General features: G+C 52.9%; 1 protein-coding gene across 2 annotated transcripts in view; it reads left to right on the top strand.

Moving 5' to 3' along the window:
• EPHB1 (EPH receptor B1) overlaps positions 1–18,402 on the top strand; it is a 77,316-nt gene extending 58,914 nt beyond the window's left edge. Inside the window, exons 10-17 of one of the 2 annotated variants that reach the window (XR_008432537.1) lie at positions 2,453–2,575; positions 3,653–3,900; positions 4,230–4,445; positions 6,591–6,740; positions 7,262–7,455; positions 7,925–8,080; positions 8,394–9,748; positions 18,067–18,402. Coding sequence is in view for 1 of the 2 variants with exons in the window: in XM_053951415.1 (XP_053807390.1) it covers positions 2,453–2,575; positions 3,653–3,900; positions 4,230–4,445; positions 6,591–6,740; positions 7,262–7,455; positions 7,925–8,080; positions 8,394–8,502 (1,196 nt within the window). In the remaining variant the exon portion in view is untranslated. Of the gene's footprint in view, positions 1–2,452; positions 2,576–3,652; positions 3,901–4,229; positions 4,446–6,590; positions 6,741–7,261; positions 7,456–7,924; positions 8,081–8,393; positions 10,028–18,066 lie in introns of those variants that run through there. The other variant, XM_053951415.1, reaches the window with a different exon arrangement.
• Positions 18,403–20,012: the final 1,610 nt, after the last annotated feature.

Consider the following 20,012-nt stretch of genomic DNA (forward strand, 5'->3'; position numbering starts at 1 on the left):
ATGTGCCTGTCCTGTGTTTCTAAACCTGGGGGCTGTGATGACTGACGTCAGAAATCCAGGGTGCCAGCAATACCCTGTCAAGGTTAGTGAGCCTCTGGGCACTCTGTCAATGCAGAGGCTGGAGCAAAACAGGTGGGAAATTTGTGGTGAGCAACTAATGGAGAAATGAGAGCATCCTCTGGAACAAATCACCATGTGTTCAGTGGCACAGCAATTACAGCCTCCCAGCACAGCTCTGCCATCCCTCCAGCAGCCCCCTGGGATCACCGGCTGCTGGCAGAGTGTTCCAAGTGGATTTTGGGGTGTGATGGGGTCTCTTGGAGTGTAATTTTTTGTGTTTTATCCCTTCCATGGCTTTACTGGGAGCTTTGAGATTGGGGAAATAGGAAAAGTGCCCTTTTGAAGCACCAGCAATTCAGCAGGAAGTGTTCTTCTCTGTCCGCATGATATTTATTGCCAAGGAAACGTGATGCCAGAAGGAATTGGCCGCTGGAGTCAGGGTCGTGGTGCAGAGTGCTTCAACTTTTGAAGAGTGATAAAAGATTTGCCCTTGTCTGCAGTAGTGAAAAATGGCCTAATCCAGTTTTCAGGATTCTTGGGCTGATTTTAAGAGCACAAAGCTCTTTGCAGATGGGCTCACCATGGGTGCATTTGGTGGTGTGCTCCAGTACCTGGAATTTCACCCAGCTTTTGCTGGTGTGGGAATGATGAGCCAGGGGCTGATGTTGGCAGAGATGAGGAGGGGGTTTAGGTGCCCAATTCCTCATTTGGATAGGATGAGGATGAGGGGGGAGCTCATCCTGGTGATTACTGAGCCTATGGACACATCAGAGGGTGTTTGAAAACCAGCCTGTGTTGACAGGGAACAGGAAACTTGGGCATTGTTTTCTCCTCTATTCTTTCAATGTTTTGATCCGTGAGCTAGTCTCCGTTACGATCCTGTAAATCCCTTTGTAATCCTGGCTGGAGCATCAGCTGCTCTTGTAAAAGAATTTATGGGGCAGTTAAAGTGTATGAGACAGAGCCGTAAAGGGATTTATGAACTGGGAGATGCACAGATGGCTTCATTGCAGCCTCCTCTGCCTCCGAGGTGCAGAACTTGTGCCCCAAAGGCCCCTTTTGGGGGTGAAGATGCTCCTCCCTGGTCCTTCCTGAGTCCTTGGTGCCCCATAGCTCTCTCCTGGTGGCTTTTTGGCACCAGCAGTGCCCACTGTGAGGCTTTCATGCGTCCCCCTGAATTATTTCACAGCTGGGAGCTGATTTAGATTCCTAGTGCTGAGGTGATGCTGTGGTCCATGCATCCATCTGTATGCCAGCTCAGGAGGGACACTGGGAAGCACTGGTGTGATGGGATCATGGCCTAGGGAAGGTCCTGAACAGTGTAACTGAGGGATTTCAATCCCTATAAGGGTGAAGTACCTTGGGGAGGGGACCAGGCAGTGATGTCCCTCCTGGTCTCCTGCAGAGATGACCTTGAGGGGTTGCTATGCCGTCCACAGTCCCCTTTTTGGGTGAGAAATGGCACAGGAAGCTGACTGCCCCCCATCTGCCCCGGGGGACACCACAGCCTGTTGTAGGTCCCTTTTGGGTGGCACTACAACACTGGTGTCCAGCTGAGCCCTTTGTCTTCACGGTGCCTCACCACCGTGCCCTTGCCAGCTCTGTAAGCCCCTGCCATCCAAACGTGACATCTGCAAACCCCTTTGGGAAATCTGGGGACCTGTTTTTGGTTTTTCCCCCTTGGGAAAGGGCTAGAGCTCACTTTCTGCACGTCCCTGCAGCGTGGCCAGATCCTGTGACCACACATTGCCCCGGGTGAGGGACCGCACGCGTGTCCCGGCGTCCGGCCAAGCCGTATTTCACAGATCCATACCGGTTGTTGGTTATAATTGCTGCACTCTGTCAATTTAGTAGCTGCCACAAAACCATCAGAGGCCTTTTTGGGTAAATAAATATTTCTTCACTAATGCGTGGAGCCTCGTAAAGCCTTCACTGTAAAGCCACCACACTGTAGTTCAGGTCTGTAAATGCTCCCATTGCCATGGAGGAGAAAGAGGAAGGATAATGTTAGAGTGGAGGGCAGAGAGGGAGAGGAGGAGGTGCAGGGGAGAGTTGGGTGAATTGGTGGCCCAAAGGGAATGATAAGGCTCTGTGGGAGTGGTGTGGGTGAGTACAGTGATAGCAGCCACTTAGTGGAGAGTGTGAGGACAGAAGGGTCTCCAGCTCTTGGCCATGGTACAACTGCTCTTGGTTTTCCAGGCTGCCCAGAGACCACTGTACCTGGCATTGTTCAAGGCTGGGTTGGAGCAAAGTGGTTTAGTGGAAGGTGTCCCTGCTCATGAGGGATGGTATGGAGTAAACTTAGTGCTCCTTCCAACCCAGACAATTCTATTAACTCTGTTTCTGTAATTCTCTCCCTTTTGCTGTTTTTCCTGTCTTTCCCTGTAACAAGGGTCTCCAGGGATGAAGATCTACATCGACCCCTTCACCTACGAGGATCCCAATGAAGCCGTCCGAGAGTTCGCCAAGGAGATCGATGTGTCCTTTGTGAAGATTGAAGAAGTCATTGGGGCAGGTGGGTCTCTCTGTGTCCTGCTCCCCATCCTTCCTTGCCCCCTCCCTGCTGCTCCTGTGTGGCTGTGCACCCACCTGGAGCAACTTTGTGGGGGAGCACACATGGTCCTTCACTTGGAAGGCCTCAAGGAAGCCTTAATACATCAGGCTTTCCTGGGTTTGTGGTGGGTTAGGGTGGACATGAGGTTGTTTCATGCTTTCAGAGTTCCTCTGAAGTGGGAAAGGCTCCAGGAATGTATTCACTGGCTGACCATGGGGCCTCTTGGGATTTTCCATGAGATAACAAGAAAAGCTTGACTTCACTGTAGTCTGTGCCATGCTCCCCTACATATGTATATACACACACATGCGTGTGTGTGATCTGTGCTGTTTTATTGCCATTTTTAAATAACTCTGCCATACTCTCAGAGGAGAAAGTGAGAAACCGGGGAGGGGAAGCTTTGAGGAAGCCATGAGTCAATTTGTTTGGGATCAAGTTCAGCAATGTATCACCTGGCCTTTGCCGCTCATCAAGGCAAAGTGGCTGCAAACATGGCTTAAATATAATTCCTCCACAGGCAAATTTTACTTTGGTGAAATGAAAGCTCTCCTGTGTTCCCTCTATTTTAAATCAGAGAGCAGCAATGTAAACAGCCCAATTATTTCCCACCCCAAGGTAAGTGATGTGCAGAAAGGCAGCCGAGATTAACAATACAGACACCTGATATTTGAGGTAGTCCTTAAATGTGGATGCACTTTCCCTGCAAATCCTCCTTGTGGGGGTTTGCACAGGCGGCTGCAGCATCTGCCTGTGTCAATGTTGGGCTCAGTCACCTTGGAGAAGGTTGCAAACCTAAACATGTCCCCAGTAGCAGACACTGGCCCTTTTAAAGAGGACAGGTGGGCAGATTTGTAGAGGAGAGCATTGTTGAAGTGTAAATTGGCTGCCATTTCTCAGCTGGGCAAAGACTCCTTGCATTTTGCAATGGTTAGTGTGGAGGAGGAGGAGGAGGTAGCTCTGGTGTTGATTGATCAAAGGTTGGACTCAGTGATGTTGGAGGTCTTTTCCAACCTAAATGCTTCCATCTTGCGCTCGCAGGGGAGTTTGGAGAGGTGTATAAAGGGCGCCTGAAGTTGCCAGGCAAGCGGGAGATCTACGTGGCTATCAAGACGCTCAAGGCCGGGTACTCGGAGAAGCAGCGCCGCGATTTCCTGAGCGAGGCCAGCATCATGGGCCAGTTCGACCACCCCAACATCATTCGCCTGGAAGGGGTGGTCACCAAGAGCCGGCCGGTCATGATCATCACAGAGTTCATGGAGAACGGGGCCTTGGACTCGTTCCTGCGGGTAATTTAGGCCGTAATAGATCTCCCAGCAGCTGGGAAGTGATGCCGTGACGCCCCATGAGGCGGGGCCACGTGGGCTGTGGGATTAGGGAATGAGATGTTGGTGTCCTGTTTGTAAATCCCAGCCTGTTTGCTTCGTTTGGGAGCTGGCTGGAGTGTGCCATACATCTCCAAAATGTGTCTTTTGGGGTGCTTACCTCTTCTGTAATCAGGCTGGGCAGCTGGAGTCCTCTGGGGAGGTGCAGCATCCTCCTGAGGTCAGGGGGAGTGGCCCTGGTCCCACTGTGGGGTCTGCATGCTCACCCCAGTGCCTGCTCTTTCTGCTCGCAGCAAAACGATGGGCAGTTCACAGTGATCCAGCTGGTGGGAATGCTCAGAGGGATTGCTGCTGGCATGAAGTACCTGGCAGAGATGAATTATGTGCATCGAGATCTGGCTGCCAGGAACATCCTGGTCAACAGCAACCTGGTGTGCAAAGTGTCTGACTTCGGCCTCTCGCGCTACCTGCAGGACGACACGTCTGACCCCACCTACACCAGCTCCTTGGTAGGTACCTCCTGCAGGATGTTCTCCTGCCCAGCATTCCCTGTGCCCTGTACCTGCTGAACCTGGGAGAAGGGTGCTGGATGTACAGTCTGCCATGGGTGGGAGTATCTCGTGGGGGTTCCACCACATAGGCTCATGGTCCAGAGGTCCTGGCTGTAGTTTCCACAAATTATCCTCTTTTCCCTCCTTTCTCTTCCTCCTTTTTAGAAGTTTTCCACCTCCCTCCTCCCTAAGCACCGTTTTGCCTTCTGCATTTTCCAGATAAGCCTCTTCCCTCTCCTCTGTGGAGGAAAGGTGCACAGAGGAGTCTCTGGAGAGACAGGAAGGGGAGGCAGGGAGATCACAGCAACTCCTGGCAGCATAGCAATGGTGCTCCCTCCCCCAGGGGAGTTTTAACTCCCCTTCCCCCAGTGCTCCAGGTCTGCTCTGCTTTTTCCTGCTGGAAACTTGTTCCGAGCATAAATTAAAGAGACAAGCCTAACGGGAGCTCTGCCATTCCCCAGCCACCCTTCTCCTCTTTAATTAACTCATTTGTAGGTAATGGCAGCTCTCTTCTCCCCCTGCTCCTGGCTACCCCAGGGAACCCCCAGCTCCCCACCATGGCCATTGTCCCACTTGTGAGCCCCTGAGAGGTGTTAAGGGTGATCAGAGGGGAAAGTGATGAGCAGCTCGCTCATCGAATGGATTAATAGAAGAGTGTGCGGTGGGTGCCGGCACGAGGCTGCACCAGCTCCTGCCAAAGCAGTTCTTTGGGCTGCTGAGCTGTGCCCAAGTGCCAGGGCTGGCTCCAGCTGCCAAAATGGGAAAGCCAGGGACATGCCTTTAAGGCTGACTCAATGTTTTGGCTCAGTTTCAGCCCCTCACTGTCCCTCCCCTGCTCAATGGGATGTTCCTGTTCCCCCCAGACCTGCCCCGCTCCCTGCCCAGACCCTTCCTGCAGGCAGCAGCCTTTGAGCAGACACCCGGCTTTTATTTTTCCTTCAAAGACCCCAGCAGTAGCTGCTGAGATGAGGCATGAATTAGTCTTTTCCCCACCTTCAGAGATAAAAAGAGATTATCTCATCTGTGTTTTTATTTAATTTAGGCCATAATAGATCTCCCCAGCAGCTGGGAAGTGATGCTGTGCCTGCGATTGCATCACTCTGCCTCCCACAGCAGGCTTTTTGCTCTGGGGAAAAGGCAGGAAAAACAACCTAGCAGTTAATTTCTCCATTTGTAGTTATTCAAATCAAATTTTTTGCCATTCATCCTTCAAGAGCGGCTGACGCGCCCTCGGAAAGGCTATGGAAAATGATTGTGCTGAACGATTCACAGTGCAGTCCTGCCCCCAGAAAATTCCTGTGCCTGTCTGTGGTTTTCCTTATCCCTTGGCTTTTTTTGTGGTTATTTTATGGAGCTTTCCCAGGGAGCAATCCCTCTGTGTGTGCTGTCCCTCCTCACATCCCTGAGCCCTAGGCATGGCCTTTGGCCCTGGGACCTGCCCTGGCTTGGCGGGGTGGCTTGAGATGCTGAGCCTGATTTGGAGCCTTTGGGAGAAATTAGGAGCTCTCTGCCAAAGGCACTTTCCTACACCAGTGCTTTCCATTGGGTTTTAAAGGCGTTTTGCTTTTTGCCTTCTACTCCAACAGCAGGGCTGGAAGGACCTTCTGGCAGCTGTGGGAGCCCAGATAAATCTGTAGAGGATGCTTTTAGTTAAACCTGGTTAGTTAAAAATGGTTTAGTTAAACCATTGAAGGCCAAGGGATGGGGGTGCCTGTGGCTCCTCACCTGTGACAAGCACTAGCCCAGCTGTGCTTAGCCTTGTCACCTGGCGACTACCTGGGAAGGGACCTGGGGACAGGCCACTGATGTGCTGGGTCCTGCAAGACAGCTGGAGTGGGGTGGTGTCAGTTAGTGGGGTAAATCCTTGGATAAACCCATTTGTTTTGTTCAGCTAAGCCATTTTAGGCAGGTACAAGATACATTCATGCAGTTGTTTTTGGCTCCTGCCTCCTCGTCCCATCAGGTGCCACCTGCCTGCTCCTTAGTGGGGTTCCCAGGGACCCGTGGTTTGGGCTGTGTGGGATGGCCCCAACCCTGGCTTGTGGGCATCCAGCCTCCTCTGCCTAGGGAGACGTTTCTCAGCTGAAGTCCCTTTTTCTGTAGGGGGGCAAGATCCCTGTCAGGTGGACAGCGCCGGAGGCCATCGCCTACCGCAAGTTCACCTCGGCCAGCGACGTCTGGAGCTACGGCATCGTCATGTGGGAGGTGATGTCGTTTGGAGAGAGGCCCTACTGGGACATGTCCAACCAAGATGTAAGCACTGGGGATCATCCACACAGCTCTGGGGGCCAGGGGGTGCTCATTCCCAAAAGAAATCCCTGCCTGAAGGTCTCTCTGCTCCTTTATGGAGCCTCAGGAGCACTCGGTTTGGAGATGAAACAAGCTGGTGAGTGAGAGGATGCAAGGAGGGATATTGGAAAGAAAAGCCAGTGGGCTGGTAATTGGACTTCAGCAAGCTGCAGGGCCTTTGAAAATGTTCAGAGGGTTTACGAGCGGGGAAGGAGCTTTGGAAGTGTGACTGCTGTACTCCGGCGAGATCCGCCGAGATAATGAGTGGCAGCTCTCTGCTGGGAGGAACTGCAGCCGCAGAGCATCAGAGCGGAGATTAACCTTGGGGAGCACCCGGCTCCTCCCGCTCCCTGGCTGCTGATCAGCCGGGCTGGCCGTCCCTCCCCGGCTGCCTGCAGCCCCTCTACCTGCACAGGCAGCCCAGGGAGCTCCCCGCGTCCTTCGTCCACTTTCCCCCTCACTCATCTGACCTCATCCATCCTCAGGTCATCAACGCCATCGAGCAGGACTACCGGCTCCCGCCGCCCATGGACTGCCCGGCCGCCCTGCACCAGCTGATGCTGGACTGCTGGCAGAAGGACCGCAACACCCGCCCGCGCTTCACCGAGATCGTCAACACCCTCGACAAAATGATCCGCAACCCGGCAAGCCTCAAAACTGTGGCGACCATCACCGCTGTGTGAGTGCTGGGCGTGGGGATGCTCCTGTCACCATCCCATGCCGTGGGGAAAGGCTCCCCGAGCGGCTCGAGAATTCATAAATCCTTAGATGGGGCAGAGGGGCTCTGTCTTCCCTCTGCCTGACAGTCAGACAAAGAACATGCAGTTTTCAGCTGAGCAACAGCAATAATTCTTTGCTATTGATTCTTTATGGTGTGTGACCGTTTGGGTGCGGTGGCTGCTCTGCCGACGCCTCATCCCTGTGGCTCCCGCGGCTGGAATACAACGTGTGAGCTTGCAAAGCACTGCTTGGCACGGCAGTGTTCCCGTGGGACAGGCTTTCCTCATGGCCTTCCATGGGTGTGTGCTGGAGGGAGCACAGGGATACTGGGGGTGGACTGGGGAGTGTGTCCCTGTGCTGGCCGGGTTCAGGCAGGGCAGCCCCTTGGTGCCAGCCAGGCGTGTCACCAGCGGTGTGTCCTGTTTCAGGCCTTCTCAGCCCCTCCTCGACCGCTCCATCCCCGACTTCACTGCCTTTACCTCAGTAGACGACTGGCTGAGCGCTGTGAAGATGAGCCAGTACCGGGACAGCTTCCTGACCGCTGGCTTCACCTCCCTGCAGCTGGTGGCCCAGATGACATCCGAGTGAGTTGGCCATGCCAGGGCTGTGCCTGAAAGCAGGTTGCTGCCCAGCTGGGGAGGTGGGGAGGTCAGTTCAGGGCAAAGGACTGGTGTGAGCATCCCTTACATTGGTCACCAGAGTCTGGAGGTGGCCACATTCACTACTTGGGGGTCAATGTGTGGGTGTCTCCTTGCTCTCAGTGATGCTCATGGGGCCATGCTTGGGCCCTGTGGATGTTCCAGCTGAGCTTACCTCCCTCACCTCCCTTAGCAACAGCAAAACAGGTTCACCACCCTCAGCTTGCCATTGACCTTCCTCTGTCTGTCTGTCTTCCAGAGACCTCCTGAGAATAGGGGTGACTTTGGCTGGGCACCAGAAGAAGATCCTGAACAGCGTCCAGTCCATGCGAGTACAGATGAGCCAGTCTCCGACCTCGATGGCATGACGTCCCTTGTTCCGTGGGGAGGGGCCGGGGAGGGCGCGCAGCGGAGGGCAGAGGTGGGAGGGGAGGAACTGAGGCGGGGCAGCGCTGGGAGAGGAGCCGCCGCCGCCTGGGGACTGCGACTGCAGCCAAAGGATGTTCCTGGGACTCACCTCTGACTGGTGACTTCCGTTCCTCACCAACAGAAGCACACTTACCAATGTCATGGGGGACAGCATATAAATACGTATAAATATGTACAAATCATATATTTAAAAAGCAAAGCAAAACAAAAAAATCATAGAAAACAATGAAGACAAACCAATGTGCGTTGGGGAAGCAAACCCAAACCCTAGAGACCAGACTCCAATCCTGCCACCAGTGAGCAGTGGTCGAAACTGAGAAGGAGGAAGGGGCTATTGGGGAAGGGAGAGGCATGAGATGGAGCATCCTGTCCAGAGGAACCACCTTCCTTTTTCTTCTTTTGCCCTTCCTCCCTGCCCCGGCCCTCCTGGCTCACCCTGCTCCCCTCTCTGCTCACGGACTGGGGGACGTGTCCTCAGATGTCTCTGCAGCTCCCTGCCATCCCACCCAGGTGCCACTCTGGCAACTACCAAAGGACTTTGCTGACCACTGCATGGGGGATCCGACTCAATCCAGTTAATGTCTTCATATTGAAGAAGAGATGTACCTTCAATAGAAAACCTTGGGTTTTGGTTTTTTTTTTTTCTCTTTTGCTTGCATTTTTTTTGCAAAAAGGAAAAAAAAGGATTAAAAAAAACACAAACTCTCCATCCTGGAAAATGGAAAGAGGTGTTCCCGTGTGTGTGTGCGCGCTCGTGCGCCTGTGTATGTTGTCAACCTTCTGTGGACTCACTGCTTGTCCATGACGAAAGACCAGCGCTGACCCTGCAGCCAGCGGCCGGCCGGTCCCTGACCCAGGAGGCCAGGGGTTGTACCCACAGCCCCTAGGGGCAGGAGGCAGCCTGGAAGCACCTGGTGATGAAGGAAGCGCTCGGCATCCTGCACTTGGGGAGGAGGATGCCAAGGGCTGGCACGGTGGGGATGGGACGGGACTGGAGGAGCCACCACGTGGCTGTGACTGGGCTGGTGGCTGCTGGAGGAGGAGAGATGCTCTGGGAAGTGGACTGCTCAGGCCTCCAGGGCCTCGATGATGTCTGGAAGATGGCTATGGAGGACTTTTTCCCCCATCTTGTGGACCTAAGGATTTTGATATTGATTTATGGACTTAGGTTTCATGGCTTCAGAGGTAGGTCTGAGTGTCTTGTGTATCTCTGTCCATCCATCCGTCCTGCTCTGTATTTTTCTGCTCTTCTTTATAACCTCTCCCAGTGGATGTTTCCCCATGTTTAATTTGATCTTTATTATTCTTTGTTTTTGGTTCCTCCGCTGGTCTTCTAGGCAAATTGATCTGGTCAAAATTGCCCAACACATGTCAGTGTTTACCCAGAATATTGTAAGTCTGGGCCATTTGACTTCCCCCTGCGGATTGTGCCAGGAGTTTATATAATGAACGAACTCTTTCTAAGGCTTTTACTTAGAGGTCTGTGTGCGAGTTGCAGTGATCCATCACGGTGCTCTCACTTGTGCTGTGCCGTGTGGTGACGGAGCAGTGGCACGGGCTGGCTGTGGCTGTGCCTCAGGGGCTGCAGGGCCAGGTGGGATTTGGTGGTGTGGTGGCTCATACGTACACGGAGATCCTCTGTCCTCCTCACTCACCCTCCATCCCTCTCACTCTTCCATCGTCACCGTGGCAATACTCCACTCTGCTAGCGCCATGGGGATGTCCTGCATCCATCCATGTCCTGGCGGTGTTCCTGAGCCACAGGGATGCCCCATGCCCAGCTGTGTTATAGGGGCTGCTTTACTTCTCAGCCCATGTCTGTCTGTGCCGAGGTGATGTCCTGTGTCCCTCAGTGCTGTGAGGATGGCTCACGCCCACCTGGGCTGTGGTTTTTCCCCATGTCTCTCTTTGCCATGGGGCTGCCCATATCCAACTACACCATGGCATTACTCCATGTCCATCTGTCCCATCGTATTCCCATCTATGCCTGGGGATGCCTCACCAGATTTGCTTGCTGCCACTGAACACAAGGAAACAAGCCTGTGCTCTGCTTGCTGCCAGCACCTGTCCACATCTCCTGAGTGGGAGCACTGTCCCTCCTGTGTTGGGGCTGTTAGGGTCCTCTGTGGCTGGGTGGGCCCCTGTGTATCCTGTGAGGAGCACATGCTCAGTTCCTGGTGGTTCACGAGGAACACGTTCATGCTCATGGTTCATCACCACCAGCAGGTGAAGGACCCTTTGAGGTGCTCTCTACACCTCCAGTTTTTTTTCTCCACTGCCCAAGGCAGATGACCTGTGCTCTGCTGAAGAACGAGAACTAACAAGATGCAGGAATGAGCTTGTTTCAATTCACTGAACTCCCCTCAGAGAAAGAGGCAGAGAAAAACCCCCCTTGTTTACAACAGCAGGGACTGCTCCTCTTCCTGTCTGATAGACGATTGCTAATACCTCTTGGGATGTTGGCGGCCCAAATCTGTATTCTGGGATGTTGTCACACGGAACACAACATGCAGATGGAGCGGGCGCCGCGCATGCTAATGCGCCGCCCCGCCACATTGGTATTCTCTGGCACTGAAGGGTCCTTTGTGGGGTTTTTTATGATTTCTCTTTTATTAGAAGGAAGCTAAAGGCGTTTAAAGGAACGAGTGACAGGCTCACAGGCTAAATATCAATACTGCACCTTTATGGCTCCCCTGCTGCTGTTGCCAGCCCTGCGAGCACCTGCGAGGCAGCTGCTGCTGCCTGCTCAGTGCTGTCCCTGCCCCAGCACACCACGGCAACCTTGGTTTAGTGTAAACCCTTTAATGCAGAACCACAGTGTCATAGGGTGAGAATGCATCTCTGAGACCATCGAGTCCAACGTGTGACTGAACCCCACTGTGTCAACCAGTCCAGAGAACTGAGTGCCATGTCCACCGTTCCTTCAACACCTCAAAGGATGGGCATTCCACCACCTCCCATTCCAATGTTTAATCACTCCTTCAGTGAAGAAATTCTTCCTGGTGTCCAACTTGAACCTCCCCTGGCACAGCTTGAGGCCATTTCTTCGTGGATACGAAGTGCGAATCATTAGTCCTGCCCATCCCACCCAGCAGGCCAAGTACCCCTGAGGGATCAAACAGGCTGTCTGGGTGCTCAGGTGCTATCAGAGATGCCAAGACTATCTTGGTTCAATTTCCCAGGGTGGATGATGCTCCTTGGCTCTGGGCCACAAGCAGTGCCCCTGGGCATTGCCAGGGCTGGTGGCCTTTCCATTCTGTTGCCCTTTCCCAGCTGTCCAACACCTGATGTCTCCTGAGCTGTGTCAGAGCAGATGATTCCCATATGCCACCACTCCTTACCAGCTGTCCCCACATCTTGGCCTTGTGCTGGGACCTGTATGTGTCCCCTCCAGGGTCATGCAAGAGCCCAGCAGCAGACTGGTGGTGCTCCAGGCAGAGCAAAGAGCGTGCAGGTGGGCTCAAACAAATCCCTACAGCGAAGAGCCATCATGGGCCAAGGGAGGGTCACCACGGGCCACCTGTTCTCTTGCCTTTCAGTGAAAGTCATTTCATCCCAACCAGAAGATTTCATGAAAGGCCATCAGTCTGTTAGTGGAAAACAAAGGGGAAAATCCAAAATAGACATGTTTGGTTTCTGCTTTTATTGAAAAAAACAGCATAAAAATTTCAGATGATTTCTGACAGACCATTCTGTTACTTTAGAGGCCTTTCTTCCACATAAAATCAGTTTTCCAAACTGTGAAGCCTTTCTGTCTGGAAGTGACAGTGCTATCCCTGCCTGGCCATGGCAGCAGCATTGTGTTTGACCTGGTCCTCCTTTTCCTTTGTCACATGCCAATGAAGAGACTCTCACCTTGACTTGGGTGGCACCTCTTTGGTGCTGCTCTGTTGCTCCTACTCTGGCAAGAGCCTCTTCCTTGATCTAAAGATGAACACTCCAATTTCACATCTGATCCACGCTGGTTGGTGTTGGACTTCCTTCCTTTGGTCACAGAGGAGAAGGGATGGCTCAGAAGCTGTTTCCTCCCTGCAGAGTTATGGTTTAAAGAAAAGAAAAGGGAGTTTTGGATCCAAGAGGACCAACTGCACAGGCCTTTCCTCTGGGCTGGGCTCTATCCATCACCCAGGGTGCTGATGGGTTCCTGTGCCATGTGGAAGTGCTGGGGGGGAGGTGGCATTGCTGGGTTGGATCCTGACCACTGCCACTGCTCATGAGTGAAGCTCAGTCACAGTGCCTTGCTCCTTTGGCTGCATCCCACATGAATATCCACGCACGGATGTGGCTGCATGCCTGGGTGAGCCCACCTCACCCTCGCCCCTGATCCTGGCCTTTCACTTTGTGCTCTGCAGTCATCAGCTCTTTCTCTCCATTTCTATGGCAACTGTAAAAACATCAACCCTTTTGTGTCTTTCTAGGGTTTTTTTTGTGTGTGTCTGGGTTGGCTTTATCCTTTTTGCATAGAGTGATAAATCAAAAAAGGGACTTTTGGCTACCAAACCCCTGCTTTGAGCTTTGCCCAAGGTCTCATGTGAGAATCAGTGAGCAAGATCCTCACAACTGGACTGGGTGTTGCCAAGTGGCTCCAGACCCATTGTTGCTTCCCTCATCCCCCAAAAATCTCCATTTGCAATTCAGCTGCATTGTTCTCCCCTGGGGCTTTTTCATGCTTTTTCCACAGCCTCATCCCTGGGTGTGATAGAGGAGCAGCAGGCTTCTCAATGGCAGTAATTAAAAGGAGATGTGGTGCCTCTGCCAGGGAAGGTGAACCCAGGCCCCTCGCATCTCTGAGGCTTGAATGTGGAAGAAGAGCATGTATTAATGGCATAATTATGTGCCTCTTTCCAGAAAAAAAAAAAAAAAAAAGGAATGTATTTTATGCCATTTAATGACCTTCAAATTAACAGTTCTTTGAAAGCACTTATGTATATTTAATTTTAAATATTTTTGCAAGTCAGAGCAGGGCTTGCGATGAAAACAGCAGGCAGCGGTTTTTAAACAAGAGTGATCTCAAACAATTATTTCTGAGCCTGTCAGCTTTTGGTGTCTCTAATGCTCTTTTGCCAAAGAGAAAACAGGACTATCCTTCCCCCTTGCCTAAGTCCCATGGGATCTCTTCTGCATTCTGCTTTTCCAGGTGTTTGATTCAGAGTTGGGTTCGGGTTGGGTTGCAGAATGTCACCAATAAGTTTGCCCGCATCCCAAGGACACCTCTGTGGGAACATCCCAGTTGGCCCATGTTCTGGGATAAATCCTTGGGCATCACCTATGAAAGGTTTTTTGCACTGCCATCAGCCCCTGTTCTGAGATGGGGACAGACACGTTTCTCTTCGTTAAGGTCTGAATTAAGGCTTTTGCCTCTGATCCATAAAAACTGCCGATATATCTGAACCTCTCTGTGTTCACTTGGAAATCATTACTCTTAAACATTGAATTCGAGTTTAAAAAAAAAAGGATCAATCAGCTTCTGAGACGAGGAATGGATTTACAGATGCAGAAATGTTCTGTAGCTCCAAGGCCACCTGTCCTCCTTGAACTGCTGGTGGAAAGGGTGGGGCCCAGGGAGTCACATCCAGCTCCAGCAGCCATCCAGGTGCTGCTTGTCCCTGCTGCCCCAATGTCCCCACTGCATCAGGAACTGCAGGGGGATTTAATGTTCAGGTCATTGTCTGCCGTGATGCCTCTCCTGTGAAGGATCCTGCCAGGGTGGATAGTGATCCAATACTTGGATCATTCCCAGTGAGTCTCCTCAGAATTTTGGAAGTGCCAGAAACTTCTTGAGTGATGATGGGGGAGAAGCCAACTCCACACTGACAGGACTCCTGTGGCAAGTTGTTTCATGCCATCAGTGATTTCTTTGCTGCTCCTGTTTTGGCTTATATTTTTCCAATTTTTGGGTGTTGGAGGGGTCCTTTAGGATCATCTTGAATCATCAACCCTCCTGCCATGGGGGAATGGCTCTGCCTCTCCCAGCTGAGGTCAATCTCCTGCAAAGCCTGCCTGGGAGGTGTGAGAGCCACTGTTGGGTTGTGCTCTCCTATTTTTGATGTCCTCAGGGTTTGGCTCTGTGTCTCAGGGGAGATCTGCTGGCCCCTGTCCATCACTGGACCCTGATGGGCTGTGTTGCCTTCCCAGGGTTTGACATGGAAAGGGGAGCTGCTCCAATCAGGAGAGGACCTCCTCTGCTTTGCCTGGCCTGCCTCTGCTTTGATCCATGGCAATCAGTGTGGTGTCTTGGTTCCTGTCAGAGCAGCAGATCAGTGCTGGGGAGGGAAGTGCACCTGTCTTGGTGACCATGGTGCCTTTCACATGTGCCTTCTGGGGTTGTCAGAGCTGCTGGCACTTGGGTGGTGGCCCAGGGTTGTCACTTTTGGCTGGCTGTCCTCCAAGGACCGGCACTGTGAGCACCCCTCCAGCCTGGGCACAGCTGCTCCCCTTCTCCCCATCTGTGTCAGAGCATCGCTGCTGCTTCTGCTCTCCTTCCTCTGCCACTGGAATTTAAACAGCCCCGAGGCCCCTGGCTCCCACCCTGCTGCCTTGCTCTGCTCTGGTGGCTGTTTTGGGGACATCTCCGTGTCCTTGTGGACTCCAACACGTGGAGAGCTGCATTGCAGGTGACACAGCCATGGAGGGGGTGGCCCCATCAGTGGCAGAGGCAGGATGGTGTTGAGGTCTCCTGGTCTGTCTCTGGAGGATTAATGCTGGAGGAGGTTAATCTGAACAAACCAGCCCTGTGAATTTTAAGTGGATTAGCTGAACTCTGCTCCTTCCCAAAACAGACAGTGCCCTTTTGGGGCGGATGTGGAAGTGGATTAGGCAAAATCTACTTAAGGCTGCTTTAATTCTAGATAAGTGTAGGGGGATTAATGCCCGTCCACTTAAAAAAATTAATTGGAGTGAACTTTTCTCTGTGTCCCCAAGTAAGCAAGACTCGGCAGCTTTCCCCATCCAGCAGCTGGGCTGTGCCTTTCCCTTCTCTGCTCTCCCATCCTCTCAGGTTGTGCAGGAGCTGCCATTGTGGTGGGGGAACCTGCTCCTCTCTGATTATCCTCAGGGGCCTCATTAGGCCATTGAACCCTTGTGTGAAGGTAGGGAGAGAAGGCAGGAAAATTATGGTCACCATCAGTGCAATTATCTATGCTAATTAGTGCCAAGCAGGACTGACAGCAGGAGGTGCAGCCCATGGCAAGTGTCTGAGGAGCCAGGTGAGACTCACATTGCATCCTTGTGGGGCTTCCATGGATGGGCAGATGAGAAACATGCACATATCCGTTGGTTCACTTATTTTTCCCCACTGTGTTTTGGCTAAACTCTGCAGATTCCACACTCTAAATATTTGGGAGCCAGCCAGAGGCTGCTGTGGTCAGGGACTCAGGCTGGGGTTAGTGCCTGGGTGGCAGTGCCATGCCATGTCCCTGATGGTGCCTGGATGGGGATGGGGCTCTGGGAGGCCCCAGGGAAAAGGGGCTGAGGTGTGACTCCTTTTGCAGAGGGTCTGGAAATGGGCCGGTGCTCAGGGGGGCTTGCAGGATACAGGGAGAGCTTTGGGCCACTCCCAGAGTTGCCTCCATCCTTCCCCATTCCCTTTTCCCATGGCACCACACGGGCACAGCAACTGCGTTTGTAGAGCCTTGATTATTTTGGGTATTTGCAATTCTGCCCATTCCCAGGAGTGTGGAAAGGAACAGTGCCCGGGGGTGACACAGTGCCCGCATCCCAGCCAGGCTGCTCGGTCACTCCTTCCCTCATGGAACGCCTTCTCACCGCACAAACGTGGCTTTCTCATCGCTGTGTGTGCCACGCCAGCACTCGGAGGCTGAGATCAAAGCCCTGCCCGCCTCGCAGGGGATCCCAGCCGGCGCTCCGGGAGGAGGAGGAGGAGGATGGATGAGGGGGTGACTCGGTGGCTGCGTACCTGGGGATGAGCTGCGCTGCCCCCAGCCCCTCCCCCGCCATCCTCCTCCAGCTGTTCATGACCTGTCCCTCGGGTCTCTTGAGATCCATCCTTTGGGATCGGCCCAAGTCATCCTTAGCTGTCCCTGGATCATTTTTGCCCCGACGAAGAGAAAGGCAGCAGCTCCTGCGGGAGAGCTGAGCCTGCAGCCACCACCCCAGGGAGGGCGCGGGTTCCCCAGGGAAAATAAACCCCCAAACCCTTCCGCAGCTCTGCTGCTGCCGGGCGGCTTGGGAAAGGACGCCTCAAAGCTGGGAGTGCCGCGGGGGAAGGCGGTGGCGGGGCCGGGAGCAGCGCCCGGGGCCGGAGCCATGCTCGCCTCCGGCTTTAATGTGGCAGGATCCGGAGCCGATACCAATCACCGCCACCCCACCTCGACTTGCAGCCATCCCCCGGACCCGCCCGGCTCAAGCAGCGAGTTCAGCGTCCTTATATCACTTGTGTTTCTGTTACAGATTTTTTTTTCCAGGTGTTTTGCTGTTCTGATCCCATTAACGTTAACGAGAGCTGTGAGACCAAACCTCCAAGCATGGCACCAAAAGGGGCCCCCTGCACCCAAGAAATATCCAGCAATATCTTTTCCCCCAGCTGAAGTTCCCTTATAAAAAAAATAATCTCAATCTCTCTTTCCTTTTCTCTGCCCCTTTTTCCACCAAACACTACATTTCTAAATAAAACTTTCATTACTACCTGGGTTTGCTAAAGGAAAAAATTATTTCCATTCAGGAGAATGATGAATTTTAATAGGAGTGAAATGTCAGGCACAGCTGGGGTGGGTTTCTGAAAGCATTGGTATGTTTGGAGAGGCACAGACATGCCTGGCAATAATTAGCCAGTGAGCCCCGTTTTTTTGTGGCCCAGCAAAGGGACCCAGCAGTCAATTGCTTTGTTATTTAATGTGCTGCCTTTATGTTTCCAAGGTGCAATTGTATATTAAAAGCATCTTTGCCTCTCCAAAGTGGCTAAATAATGGGATTTTGCTGCTGTGTGGTACTTGTTGGTGTGGAGAAGGTGCTGCTGGGGCTGCTCCTCTGATTCCCAGACCTTCTGGTTTCCCCCTGGCAGCAGAGAGAATAGGGATTTTTTTTTTTTTTTGTTATATTGGAAAAAGCGATTTGATGGTGCCTGGTGGTTTGCTCCTGCTTTACACCCGGGGGGGCTCATTTTGCAGTGGGAGGAGGTGGAAAGTCATTTTGGCTGCGGGGGGACACGGATACCCTCCCGCCCCCCAAATCACGTCCCAGCCTCCGCTCCCTAAAGCAACTCAGCTTCACAAAGAATTCCATCTCTTCCATTCCTTCCTTTTCCCCCTGAAGAGAAATGGAGAGCTTTCAGTGAAATCATCACTTTTCTGACAGCATATTAATTAATCCCTGCTTTTTTTTTTTTTTTTTTTTTTTTTTTTTGAGAGAGGCTGGATGTGCCGTAAGAAGCCTTGGGTTTCTCTGGGTGGGGGCTGCGGAGGGGCTCGGCGGGGAAGGACACGCGGCTCTCTGAGCTCTGGACGTGCCTATTCTCACCCTCTCCTCGTCTTCCTCTTGCCTTGCAGGGGCGTCGAGCGCAGCATTGCAGCGGGGCAGCAGCGCCGGAGAGGGGCCCCAGGGGCCGCTTCCCACCACAGGATGCTCCGGGAGGTCCCGCAGCGCCCCGGTCCCCGTCCCCCCGAGCCGCGGCGTGTCCCGGGCCAGCCCTACCCTGTCCTGTACATAACCAGTGAGATGTCTGTAAAAGATTTCAACCCTTGGAATTTTTTTTTGCTCCTCCCTCCCCCTCCCCTTCTTCCCCAATTTGTTGATTGTGTTGAAATTGTCGGAGTTTGTAACAGTATCTTTCAGAGAATATTGTACTAAAGAGAAGATTGCACTCAATAAAAAGGATGAAATAAGCTTGGTCCCTTGCCTTCCTCTTCCCAGGGGCAGGCTTCCTGCTGCCGGCTTCTCTTCAGCTCGGAGCTGGGGGAGTGTTTCCATGAATATTCATTTGGGGCGCTGGCAGCGCTCCACCGCTCCTTGACTTACCTCGAATGTTGATGTCTATCAGATTTGGCTCCCCGGTTTGTAAATGAAGTGACTTTATTCTCGGCGATCCCTATCGGAGCTTGCTCGCAGCAAAAAAGCCGGGAGAAGGAGTTTTCCTGGCACGGCTGTTTGTGCGGAGCGCCGTTCAAAGCCCCGGTGTGCGATCGCTCAGGGAAGCCGCGCTGGAAGCGCTGCCTGGGATCAAAGCGCCGTCCCTGCTGGCTCCGAGCTTCCCGAGCCCTGCTGGAGCCTGTCCATGCATCTCGACTTGAACCTGCTTTCCTTAAGGATTGCTGTAAATGATGCCTGGAAATGGATTCTTCCTCGTGCATTGCCTGCGCTTGGGCATTTTATCCTGCTGGGATCAGTCACACAACCCATCCAGCTCTGTCACACACACTCTTGGGGTGGTCCTGTGCAGGGTCAGGAGTTGGACTCCATGATCCTTGTGGGTCCCTTCCACCTCAGGATATTCTGATTCTCTGATCCATGTGATGCTGAGAGCAGCTGGTCCTGCTGGCACTGGGAACATCCTCCAGCTGACAACAGGGGCTGAAACAGGGGCTAAAGGTTTTGTAAATTAAAAATATGCAGCCACCAAGGAGTTATTTGGGGTTCAGAAAGGGGAGCTGCTACTGGGAGAGCTCAGGAGGTGGGGTGAGGGGTTCCCATGGCTGGGGTTTTGGGGTGAGCTGTGGGGAGGGAGGCAAGCAGTGCTTCAGCTGTAGGTGGGACTGGCAGAGCCCTGTGGTCCCTGGCATCCTGTAATTGTCCTACCTGTGGTGGTGTTGATATGGGGTGTTCTCCTGGCTCCTGTCAGGAGATTTCCAAATCCTTTCTGCTTCTCCAGGACCATTATAGCCAGGATGTCTTTATTACAGGGATTTTTGAGTGAGTGAGTTCCGTGTGCTGATGGGGATTGCTCCAGGTCCCTGCGGGCAGGACTCCACTGCCCCAGACTCACATACCACAGTGAGGTTTGCCTCACACTTTACAGGGGTAGAACATGCTTTTTTTGCCAAGCCCATCCCGACAAATGAAAGCAGAGAGTCTCTGCCATCTTTGGATATGCAAGATGTAAATAGGCAGCAGCTGATGGAGGGTAGAGTGAAGTTGTTTGTGTGTCCTTAATTGAGTAGACACTTGATTAATGGGCTTCTGATATGGTTTAAATCAGTGTTCATGTTTGTTGAATCCTCTGGGATTTGGGGTGCCGGGAGGGTGTATCCTTCACACAGGTCGCTCTGAGGTTTTCCCCTTAAGTAACCAATAGACATTTACAGCCAGTGCTTGATGTTCCTGAAGTAGTTTGCCTTGGGAGAGCCTCTTAACAGGGTCTGGGGGAGCCCTGCTGTCAGCGTGGTGGTTAATGGGGCTCTGAAGGACCCTGGGGAGCCAAAAGCCCCTCAGCAGAGCCTGGATATGGCCAGCCGGTCCCTGACAGGCCCTCACTCCCTGATACAGGTTTGTACAGCTG

This window comes from Vidua chalybeata, chromosome 10 (assembly GCF_026979565.1).
Source record: "Vidua chalybeata isolate OUT-0048 chromosome 10, bVidCha1 merged haplotype, whole genome shotgun sequence".
Taxonomy (NCBI): Eukaryota; Metazoa; Chordata; class Aves; order Passeriformes; family Viduidae; genus Vidua; species Vidua chalybeata.